Raw genomic sequence first — 12,976 nt, 5'->3', positions numbered from 1 at the left:
ACCTGATTACTGTAGTCTATCATGAACAACTGTACTAATTTAGCTGAATTATAGTCAAAGTTTGTCTGCTTCTTTGAGTGAACATTATTTTTTCCCATTATTTCCAGTAAAATAGTAATACCCAACACCAGCCTAGGATTTCCATTGCTAAACTGATTGCTGCAAATCTGTTTGTACAAATGAAAACAGTCAAGTTTGTTTCTGCTTCTTGATTTCATGCACCCTTCTCCTATCTGCCAAAATCTCTATATGTTTTTAGAACATGTGACAACAGCAGATCTAAACCTGGCTCATTTGTTTTCCTTTTAATGCATGTATTAGTAGCTGTTGCACCCACCCTCTCCTCTATGACAATGCTTCTTAGGCCAATCTTCAGGGGTGGGCCCTTAGTTCTGGTGAGGCCCCACCCACGCTTGACCTAGTCTGTCCCTATATTTCCATGTTTTACAGCCCAGTTGATTCACACAGCAGAGTGGATTGCTGTGCCTTAGCTGTTTAATTCACTGAGGCTGCAATAGAAGGCATATTTCAGAGCTGAAAATGGGTGATTTTTAAACACTACACACACACTCACCAAACCAGTTGTTACAACAGTTGAATCCCACTCCTGCCAATCTGGTTGGTTAGGTAGTGTGACTGAAATCCCTTCTCATTTCAAAACAAAGTTGAAAAGTCACATTAATTTTTAGAATCAGAAGTTTGTTAAAATTACAAAATTAAAAGGAAATGTCAAACTATTTTTGTGAGGCAAGGGGGAGTATTAAATTGGCAGCCCGTGGGCCAGATGCATCATGCACAGGCCATGCCCACCCCAGCTCTGCAAAGGGGAAAATCATCACAATACATCATGTGAGGGCAATGTGACACCGTGAGTTTGACACCCATGATGTAAGGCAACCATAATCTGCCTGCATTTTATTGATACTGGATATCTCCATTTGCTACAGATTCTCTTTAAAGAAATACAGCTTGCTAATCGATAGATGATCACACGAGAGATCTCAGACAGAGAAATGTAAAGAAATGGATTAATAACTGCCAATAGCTTATGTATGTCATCCACATTATTCTTTGCATGTTTGCTTTATGTTTTCAAAAATCCAGGATGTTCAGCTATCGAATGCTTCAGATAATCATCCACCTCCAAAAATGTTTATTCAAATGATACTTATATTTACAAATTATTGTATGTACAGGAAAAATGCTGGAAAACATATGACTGTACATGCACTGGGTTTCTTCCATAGGAGGATAATGCATATAACAAGAATAAAAATAGTCCTATTAATATTTAAATATAGCTTATGGTTAGAAAAGTGCTATTATTATCACTTACATAAATTTGCTGGACATTATAAATATTGATATAACTGGAATATATATGTGCAGATAGAGGAGCTTAATAGTTTTAGATCTGTAAAACATTTGCATGTACATAAATCATCCCCAGAAAGAAGTTAATCTGGAGAACTTTATTTAGAAGTCCTATTGCAACATGAAAATAAGACAAAAATATTATGACATAAATTTTTCTGAAACAATACACAAATAATTAATGAAGTAGATTTTATACCAATGTGGTTTAAGTTGGTAGAACATCACTTTTCATTCACATCTTCATCTTTCAGCTCATCTGCACAGAAATAAAATCATTCATGGATTAATGAAAGGTCTTTAGTATCCAACTTGAAAATATAGATTTTGAATTTTATTGCTCAGAAGAACTCTCATCATCACCATCTTAATATTTTGCTACACTACCCAGTTCTATATAACCACATATTTTATAATGTATGTAGAATTTTATCTATAGATGTATATTTGTATATGTGCTAGTCAAAGTATAATAAAGTTTACCTATCTATCTTATTTAACCTCTGCCAGTCAATACTAATATTAGCAAGAGCATTCTTTATCATTCTATGTCATATTGGAGGAGCCAGAAATACTTTGACAAATTTTATAAATTATACTGCAATGACCTCCATTCTTAATCTTTTCCCCAGAGAAATTAATTGCAAATCTATTCTCACACAATAAATTATTCTATTTGTTATCACTTGAAACAGGAGTATTTAAAGGCTATTATGCACATGCTGGAGAGTATGCAAGACCCAGGCCAAAATACTTAATTGTAGTTAATTCAGTGAAAGCTAAAACTCTCAGGAAGCCTAACAAATATTCTTAATTCTCCAAATACATAAAAATTTCAATGGCTCAAGCTGCTCCAGAGGAAGAGAGGAATTAGTTAAAATCAATTTTATCCTCTAATCTAAATTCATGAGTGGAAAGAATAAGTCTTGCTGTTCACAGATAGAATTTGGATTTAAGCCATACATCTGAGTACCATAGAAATCATTTGAAAGACCACTTTTTACTTTTTATCTATATCCAGGTTCAACAGAATAACTTTAAAGGTTGAACAATATATATCAATATTAAAATTTTAAAATGTCTTATACTTAAAATAAGTATGACATTTTCTCATATTTTTTAAACTACAGAATCTTTTAAACTATAGAATCACTATGTGTGAGTTACATAAATCTGTTTAATTAATAAAAAATAAAATATCATCTCTTATCAATTCAGACATCTATTGTTTATTTCTAGATAACTGGAATATTATGAATTCTGATGAATAATTCAGGATAATTTTAGACAAGTTTGGCATTTCATCTAATAGAATAATAATATCAGAAGATTATCCAGGTTTGAAAAAGTAGACACAAATACAGACTCAACTCAACAGAGACAGAATGGTTGCTAATATAAATGGCATGGACTCACACTGAAAAATGAAATGGTATCCAAGATAATAAGCACCCTTCAATGTTCAATAATATATATCTATCTTCTAAGCATGTGTAACTATATTATTTATATCTATTCTTTATTATCATTTTATTCCCACTTTTGCTATTGGTTTCAACTTTGGCTATTTTAGATTGCTAATTTCTCATGTATCAGAACTGCCCATTATAAGAAATTATATAATGTTCTGATCTATGCAGCCCATGTTATCATCATTTGCATCTGCTTGTTAAAGTAAACAACATTAAAGATATCAACATGACATATTAATAAAATATTTCAAATAACTGAGTGAAAAGATGTCAGCAAACAGTTCTGGGCACTACTTCTGAGGCACAGGTAAATTTAAATAACATGAAAACATTACAGTCTATGTGACTGAGGGTAGCACTAGTAATCTATCCCTAGGGCATGAATGGATAAATCTAGACTTCATCTTGGTGCACCTAAGACCAGTATATTTATTAGGGCAATGAGGTTTAACCAAAGCATAGTTAACATTAGTAGTAGAACCAAAGGAGACATGAAGAGAGCCAACTAAATCTATTTTCTTATCGATATTCCTCCCTCCCTCCCCTTATACAATCTCTTTTTCAACAACTGCATTGTTTCAGAGAAACCACCCTGTTCAATGGCATTTAATCCATTAATTTTAATCACAATTTTGACAACAGAAACACAATGGACCAGTCACAATCCATTCATACTGACACATTTAAAAATGGGGAAAGAAGAGTATATTAACTAAGCAAATCATTTTCAAGGGGAAAAAAAACCCAAGAAAATCCAGTTGCCTTTTGAAAAGCATCTTTAGGATAACTATGAACTGATGACTGAGAACCTCCATGGACATTGCATTTTAAATCTATCATGAAATATTAGCAAAATAAGAGGTGAAATTTAGTAAATACTAAATGCAACCTAAGTTCATCAAGGAAAGCAGCAATAGACAATGTAAGAAAGATATTGCTATTTACTTCTGAAATAAATAAATGAATATATTCTGTTTTTTTAAAATTTGATTTAACTTCCGTCTTCCAGTACCAATGTTAATTAACTTCAAAATATCACAAGCAAAAGAGCAACTGGATTTTGCAAGATATTCAGAGGGAGCATCTTATTTCAATAGCAACATTAAATATTTATTGCCCAGCAACGAGCAGAATAAACATTGTTGTGTGATAAAAAAATACACTTAAGCAAAGTTTAAGAATATTATTAAATATTGTGAGGAATATGTTAGACTAATTTAATCTTCCAATTAATACAATTGATGCAGATGAGAAGACTAAAGAGAAAAATGAAAAGCTTGGTAGCATGTTTAAAATATTTTGCCATGGAAAAAGAGGCACAGCTAATATCCTTAAATAGGTTGAAATTTAAGACGTTTATGCGTCACAAGCAGCATTATTTGATTATATAATTAAGAAAGATTGCCAGACAATTTTGGTTTGTAACAGGAAATATATCTATCAAGATACTATTGCCAAGTAATGTTAACAGTTACACATTCTCTTCTATGATTTTGAGCTTTTTTATATTTAAAACGTTATCAGCTGATATTTTTGAAATTTTTGTACAATGTATAAAATAAAAACACAAGAAACATACTTGTCTATGAAATCATAACATATGCCTACCCACCTTACAACTAACTGACAAAAACATTATATTTGGTACTTTTTAAAAAAGAACTAGTAATCATTGCTATTTAGGTCAGTTTAAAAATGTCAGAATACATTTTGAAATGGTCTGTTATTCTCAACCTCATTCTGTGCTTTTGCGCATAACCAGCATAACCATCAAACATTAGTGCATATGTTTAATGAAATCCTGCCTGACTTGTCTGGGCTTTTAAAATCATAATCAAATGCTTGGTCTAAAAGTTTATTAATAGCCTCACCTCCTCTGGTTTTTAGTGGTATGCTAGGAATGCTGGCATCTGTGGAAAGTTCATTGTTCATGCTGACACAATAAAAAGGTTCATCAAGAAAAGGAGGCTTTTTCATCTTGTCTATACTGAAAACCTTTGACATGAAGAAATCTTCAGAGCCATTAGCAGTGTCTGGTGCCTCCTCTTGGTCTTCTTCATTTCCCTTTTTCTCCGACATGGGAAATTCAAAAAATGTCTTGCTGGGATTAAAGCAGGAGTCTATATTTTCCTTTGAAAATACATCTTTATATTCATCTCCAAGCATTTCTTCGTTTGCTGGTAGCTGGATATCATGTAACACTTCATTCCTAGAGTCTGGCATGTTCTCTTCAAAGGTATCACAAGGGCTTATCCTCTCAACAGAATTTTCTTCACATCTGGTCAAATTAAGATCACATCCTCTTCTTAGGTTTTGCATACAGTCTTCCAGAAGGGCATTAAGTTGCTCTTCTGAGAGGCAAAGAGGTACATCTGGCTGCGAAAATAAGGGAAAAGTTGCCCCCATCAAAACGAAGTTACAAATAACGTTATCATAAAAGAGCACATAAAAATATTGGTACCATTGAACCATGAGGCTAAATGTCATAAATTAAGATCCGAAAGAAATGAAGATGGGCAGATTATGAATCAAGGCATTTTTAGTGTGATCTGTTATTAGAAATACACTTGTCACCTTTGAAATTTTTTTAACAAAGCATACACAAACTTGCTAGAACAATGAAATGAAGTGATCCTGAGAAACACCTCACAAGATAGCCTACTGACAATATGAGATCCCATTGTTAATTTAGATTTTATCTCTCTCTTTTTTCACTGAACTGACTATCAATATATAGTATTCCAGATGAATGATACCTTAAGACTAATGTATATTTTAAGAAGGATTCAAATATTAATTCCTAATAGATATTTTATGGAGGGATGCGATGGCTCAGTGGTTAAAGATGCTGAGCTTGTCAGCTGGACAGCCCGGGTTCAAGCCATGGAAGGGGTGAACTTCCATTCCTTGTCCCAGCTCCTGCCCATGTAGCAATTCGAAAGCATGCAAATGAGTATAGATAAATGCGTACCACTTCTGAGGGAAGTTAACAGCATTCCATGTGCTTTGGTGCACAGTAATCTGGCCACATAACCATGGAAAATAATAACTGATCTAGAATTTAACTCAATATGGAAACCATTTTCAACAATGATCTTCATTGATGATTAATAACCACATCTGTTACCACATGTTAGTTACCACAGCTGAACTTTGAATTTTCCTGACCTTATATTCAATTTTTTAAACTTGCAAAATTTTCTACATTAGTCAGAAATTACTGTTAATTCTTTTACTTCATTTTGTAATGTATATAGTAATATTGGTCACAGTTGTTAACAGAAACCTAATTCTAACACTGCCTAAATTTAATGCCAGTTTAAATATTTGAATTAATATATAAGGCATTTCAAGATGCAAATTTAAACTATTGCTATTTTTAATAACTATTGTTATTGTTATTATTCAAAATTTTACAGCAAAGTAGCATGATGTTAAATTATATTCCTAAAAGACAGAATTTGTCATTTTATGAGCCATCGGCTTTATCAAATGTGGTACTGAGCAAAATACTCTTACATAAATGAAAAAAGGAAAAAAAACCCTTCTTGATCTTAAGAAATGGATTCCAGATATTTGTTATCTATTTTTTAATATTTTTATAGTCCAAAAACTAAAAGATGGAGCAAAGTATTTCTATATAGTCTATATTTAGTGATAAGATGAAAGATGAATAAATCCCAAAGTGATATTTTATGGGTTTTTATATATTAATATAGTTTCTTTTCCTGTTCATTTTATTTAATAACTACGTAGTTTATATCATACTGAATAATTAGTAGTGCATTTTGTTGTCATTAGTTATAATCTCACCATTGATAAAAAGAAAAACCCTTACAATGGACCATTGAATCACATTTTATAGACCGTACAGAAAACAATATATAATGGTACTTCCGTAAAATATAAAATTATCAGATCAAGTTACCTAAACACATAAAGGAATCAGGAGACTATTATTACTTAAGTAGAGATTACTACAACTACTTTCAATAATTACATATTGTTTTTTTAAAAAATTGTGTGTCTGCTGATTTTTTTAAAAAAAATTCTTCACATAATCTGAAAGACCTTTTGTACGATCTCCAAAGATCCTCAGTGCAGCTTTGGGTCTAGAACAACGTATGTAACAGGACTGTGAGCTCTGCTTTTCACAAATGCTAATCTGGACCCAATTCATTGTAAGAGGGCTACACAGTGAGCTGTCTGCATCAACTGGTATTGAAAATAGTATGGACAGGGGTGTCAAACTCGATTTCATTGAGGGCCACATCAGGGTTGTGTTTCACCTCAGGGAGATGGAGGATGTGGCCAGGGTAGACATGGCCAGCTTAACGTCACTCATTTTGAAGAGGAAGCATCTAGTGGCCCAAGCACACCATCAGCAAAAATGGAGCTTGGGAGGCCGAGCTCTGTTTTTTGCTGGCAGAGGGCTGCAGGAGGCTGTGGCAGCCAAACACGAAGCTCTGTTTTCGCTGGCACTGTGAGCCAATTCTTCACTGTATCCAGGGCAGCCCCGTGGGCCAGATCTAAGCACCCCATGAGCAAGATCTGGCTCAAGGCCTTCAGTTTGACGCCCCTGGTCTAGGACAAAGGTACATTTTTATTAATCAGGAGAAGTACTAGAAATGTAAAAACTGGGTAAGTTCTGTCAACCTTTCAGATGGCTACTCAAAAAATGATTAAATCTACCGTAACTATTTTGACTGACTTTCTATTTAATTAAACATATTTCCACCAACATTTTATTATTTATATTGAAAGCAGCTAGAATCAAAATACAGACATAAAATGAATGACATTTCTTAATTAAAATCAATCAAAGTATATAACTAAAATGTTTGCATAATAAATGACATCTAAATAAAACACACTAACAGTTTAATATCAACTAAATCAATAACACATATAAACCAGTTAAAAATTCAGTATATAGTACAGTAACATTGAAAAACTAAATTAAAGTGATTGCTACTAAATTCCTGCTGATTTGTGCTGATTTCCACAAGTAAGCTATTCTCTCACTTAGGCACCAAACAGACAAAACTTTGTTTGGGATGGTCAGGCATTATCTATAAAATATCCATTTATACTCCTGAAAAATTTCAAGTTCTACTTTTCTAACCTAAAATCAGCACATTGAATGTTTTAGGAGTATTACCAATTCTTTCAGTAAAACAGTATTGGATTCAATTCAGCCAATCATTTCAATTCACCCAATCATCCTTGGGTTCACTGGGAAATATTTATATGTATACTGAACGACAACATGAAAATTAATGGAGCTTAAAGGTTTTGGCTGGTGGGGCCTTGAAACTACATGGTCATGGTTGGATAAATTTGATGAGATGCTATAAAAGATAAAGATGAGAAGTTAAAAGCATAAAAGGCAATATATTAGGCTTTGTTAGGATGGAGGATGCAAAAATGGTTTCGTGAATAGATTGGGACTGAAAGTTATAGTAATGCTATGACATGAACTAGATTTAACTATATTTCCCTTGCCTTTCTTATTTCAAGACTTTATTTTGGTTTATGTTTTTTGTTCCTTTTCTGAACTTTACAGAATATATTTATCTTGAAATGAATTAATATGAGGATTTTGTAAGGATGATCAATTATTAACCATTCAGGAGAATGTAAAAGGAAGTTTTGTTGTACAAAAATCAAAATGAGTTTAGATTTTGTATGTAATTTTCTCTTTTTTTCTGTATCCAGGAACAATGGCCTATTCAGTAGATGTAACAGTAAAATCACTCTTCCAATTTTCTCTAAGGGGAAGTTCCTTAGAGAACGGGGGTTCCTTTCTTCTCAAGTTTCTTGTTGGCCTCCTTATACAAATAGTTCTTGACAAGAAGTAAATCAGCTGAGACAATGAGCACATGGCCTGACATTTGTGTTAGGGATATACACCCTAGCAGAATGTGCAACGGCAGTCTAGCAGGCAGGCAGATATGTGAGATAAAAACGTTGTAGTAGCTTACACTCAGTAAGACAGATACACTGTGCAAGTTAAATAGTTTTTATTCCAGCAAGAGTTATAGCATAGTCAAATAGTCCATATTTCATACACTAAGTTCAGTCAGTCCAGGGGTTATTCAGTTTGCAAAGTCCAGTGTAGAAAAAGAGGTCGTTAAACTTACAAACAATCAGTCCAGTGATATATCTCTTTTGCAGTCAGAGATATGAAGAAGTCAAACCTCCTTTCTCTTTTTCTTCCTTCGCAGTTCAAACTCAGTAGCAAGGAAAACACGCAGTTAGCAAACCATCAATCATCAATCCAATAAGCCAGCAAACAGTGAGCTCTCTTGCTCCCTCTTATGGTGATTTTACAACCACACCCAAAATACTTGGTTTACAGTTTAAAGTGATACATACACTTAAACTCACTAACATAGTTTATATATATTATTTTACCCAAACTAAGTTAGGTAACCAATGTTATCCCTAACAATTTGGATAAATAATTAAAAGATTGGGTTACATATATCAACCCATCTAGTTTTCTGCTTAGACTTGGTAGTCATAATGTACATAATTATACTAAAATTATTAAGCTGTAAAATGCCAACTTAGAGGAGACATCTATGTTCAGTGGAACCCAACAAAGTTCTGGCAATAGAAATCCCATTTCATTTCTTAATTTTCTCTTGTCAAAGATAAAATGCAACACCTTAATTGTATATTATTGATGTGACTAATAGTAACAAAAAGGGCAAAATCTAGCCAAAGACAGCTCTTCGAGGTTTCATGGGAGAATTAAGTGGGAAAAATCAAATCTCTCCCAGAAATCATTAAGACTTGGGTTCTCTGGTCCAGTTGAACTTTTATGATTAGCAAGCTCTTATTTCTTGAAGCCAAAAGAAAAAGAAAATGTGTAAGGCGAACAGGGAGAATACAGGGTGCAAGGTGTTTTGTTTGCACTAATGACATAATAATTATGTGGAAGTTATTCCTATTTCTCCAGATAAAAAAATATGTGCCTCAATCTATAAACATTCTTGGTCTTTTGTTAGTAGACTAGAGAAAAATTTAGCATTTTACAATATTTTACAATTTTTAATAAATCACAATTTACTGTCTGCTTAATTTGCTTAAATCACAAGCCGCTATTTATAAACTATGAGGCTAGATTCATATAAATAGCTAAACCAAAAGTAAACAAATCACACTACAGTTTGTGCAGTGTATGAATACAATCACTGCCGTTCCTTAATTTATTTCACCATCCTCTGGCCTTTTACTGCAAACTGAAAGCCCTCTGGAATTCACAATACTTGTACAGTCTTTCAATATTTAAAACATTTAAATAAATATTTGAAAGCTAAATTAAATATATTTAAAGGTTAACTCTTTAGACATACATTTTGACTGACATATCTGCATACCATTCACAAAAGAAGGCCACATTTAAAGAAGAATGAATATTGTTATGCAGTTCAGATCGAACTGCAGTAAATAATGGCCTCATTATTTTTCTTAATTCGGTGTCCATATAGATGATAGCTTTTATTGCAAAAATGGAGAATGGAGGCTGGGCGAATGAAACAGCTCCTTATTCATATTCAGTCATGCTGGATGCCCTCTAAAGAATCTTCCTGGCAGCTCTCTTTATGTAAGCTAGAGGGAGGCTACTAGCATGGTTCTCCTGACCCAAGATGCCATTTTCCACCTGACAGTTTTTGAGCTTAGCTACATTCCTCAGTTGTATGAGGATATAGGATAAATCCAATCTATAGGACTAGTCCTCTGCATGTGGTAGGAATGTCCATTCATAATCACCTTGTGCAAATCCTCTTGGAAATCCAGGGTTTCTAATTCAAAGTTTTCTAGCTGTTTTTGTGAGAGCACTACAATGGGAACTGGTTGCCAACAATGGTTATTAAAATGTGTAACTTTTTTATGATTCTTCATATGCGCTTTAAATAAAGAAGTTTAAAACCTAGCTTCAAACAGCACTCAGAGAAAGAAAAGAACATAGTTCAGTTTGCTTCTCATACAGATTTCTCCAACGTGCATTCTAGAAACAAAATAAGAGGAACAGCACGCATATTTTAAATATTGTACTTCGCTACAATATATTATTCAGATCTACAAATAAAAAAACACGTATAGTGATGAGGCCATTAGAGAAAAGTGTGCTGCTAACTTTACGTATTGCTAAAAATCCTTCCTGAAATGAAAAAAAACATTTCTTTCAGAAGTACATAAAAAGGTAGCATTGAACAGTGAGGTTTCCCAGAAATGGGTCACCTGGAGCTTGGTCTGCATAGTTCTGCTCACCTGAGACAAAAACCCAAGTACAGGTCCTGGGGGGGGGGGTGCTAACATCTGTCCTAAGCCCATTAATGATTACAGTGCTTTTATTTCTTATTTACATTTTATACCAACCAATAAACTAAGCTTTCTGCAGGTATACGGTGGGAGAAAAACAGTTTAGATAAAAAAGAAAGGAGGATAATGGGTAAGAAAAGCTGTTGGCATTTCAGTATTTAAAAATTAAATTTCCTTTGCGTTAATTAAAAATTACTGTATTTGATAAAGATTGTCAAATGATTGAATTATTATATGGGGATGTGTAACAGCTGTGAATCATGCAAACATGTTGAGATTTTCTTTTTGCACAATTCTGAAATCATGAAGAAAACGTTATATAGTAACAGCTGAGCCCTGGAAGAGAAAGTATAAAAATATATAGACCCGGCTTGTATATTTTTACTAATGGAGAAGTAGGATTTGGTGTAAAGTTTTTAACCAGAAAAATGGCATTAGAAATATGAGTATCCCCTGCACCAGGGGAAATATTCTCTCCCTCTCTTTCTCTCTCTCTCATGCATACCACATAAATACTTACAGCAGCAGATACTGTACACTGAATCATTTCCATTAGATAGTCAACTTATAACAATAATTGAGCTGGTCCATTATGTCATAAATCATAATGCTCATAAAATAGATCACCTATGTGACCAACCTAATTTTACAGCCTTTGTAAATTATGCAAAGCCATTAAGCAAATGCCACAGTGATTAAGCGAACCAGTAGTTTGCTAGGAGTCAGTTTTGCCAAAAACCAGAACGAAATGCTGGTTTTCTGCAAAAATGTTGTAAAACTCAGTCACATGACTGCGGGATGCTGCAAATGGCCATAAAGTACAGCCGGTTCTTGAGCACCCAAAATGTGGCCATGTGACTATGGGGGCAGCCTTCACAACTTCAGAACTGGATTGTAAATATCTCCTAAAGGAGTCCATTGTAATTTTAAATGGTTGCTAAGCAACCAGTCATAAGTTGAGAACTACTAATAAGTTGAGAACTAATGTGGAAAAATGGTTTCTGAAAGATTGTGTAATAATAGATTTGTGTTTAAACAGCTCTCAAGAGTAATAGTCGATTAGTCAGAAAGTGAAAGAGTTTTCAGTGAAGAGTTCTGACCTCTTTCTGATCTTTTGCTTAATTCCTGCAACCCTCTTTCTGAAATATGCATGTATGCATATTTCTGTATGCATCATTTTATAATTTCATATATATCTGACACATGTACAGTTGCCCTCAAATTATTCTTCAAACATATAAAGGGAAAATTACAAAACTTTGCAAAATGTAAATGACATATAGCAATAGCACTTCAACTTATATACTAGCCCATAATATTGCTTTACAGCAATCTCTAAGCAGTTTACAGAGTCAGCATACTGCCCCAAAAAATCTGGGTCCTCATTTTACCGACCTCAGAAGGATGGAAGGTTGAGTCAACCTTGAGCTGGTCAGGATCTAACTGCTGGCAGTCAGCAGAGTTAGTCTGCAATACTGCATTCTAACCATTGTGCTACCACAGCTCTTATAGATCTTATAAATTTTGCATTTTAATAATCTATGGCTTAATAGTTTTCATTCCTGTATACAAATACTGATGTTCCATATTATTCTTTATACTAAACTGGCTCTAGCTCTCCACTTTGCTTCTGCTCTTAAATCAAACCTTAAAATGGTGCCTTTTCCAAAACCTCTAGGAAGAACTAGAGGTTAGGAGATAAATCTGTTAGTGCCATATACGCTGCTTGAGCCTCACAAAGAACCCTTTCAGTATACTATTTGACAATCCGATTTTGCTTGCTCAGATACAGGCAT

At 33.7% G+C, this 12,976-nt stretch overlaps 1 protein-coding gene across 3 annotated transcripts in view; it reads right to left on the bottom strand.

Moving 5' to 3' along the window:
- Positions 1-1,137: 1,137 nt before the first annotated feature.
- FSIP1 (fibrous sheath interacting protein 1) overlaps positions 1,138-12,976 on the bottom strand; it is an 88,323-nt gene continuing 76,484 nt past the window's right edge. For all 3 annotated transcript variants that reach the window (XM_087951728.1, XM_087951727.1, XM_087951729.1), the window contains 2 exons: positions 4,718-5,222; positions 1,138-1,633 (listed from right to left, as the gene is read on the bottom strand). In XM_087951728.1, coding sequence (XP_087807854.1) covers positions 1,599-1,633; positions 4,718-5,222 — 540 coding nt within the window. In that variant the 3' untranslated portion in view covers positions 1,138-1,598. The remainder of the gene's footprint in view (positions 1,634-4,717; positions 5,223-12,976) is intronic.

This window comes from Notechis scutatus, chromosome 1 (genome assembly GCF_049901735.1).
Source record: "Notechis scutatus isolate UNSWTSFEM ecotype Mainland chromosome 1, rNotScu1.2, whole genome shotgun sequence".
Classification (NCBI taxonomy): domain Eukaryota; kingdom Metazoa; phylum Chordata; class Lepidosauria; order Squamata; family Elapidae; genus Notechis; species Notechis scutatus.
Note: the sequence above shows the minus strand (reverse complement) of the source record. Positions and strands in the feature narration are given on the sequence as shown.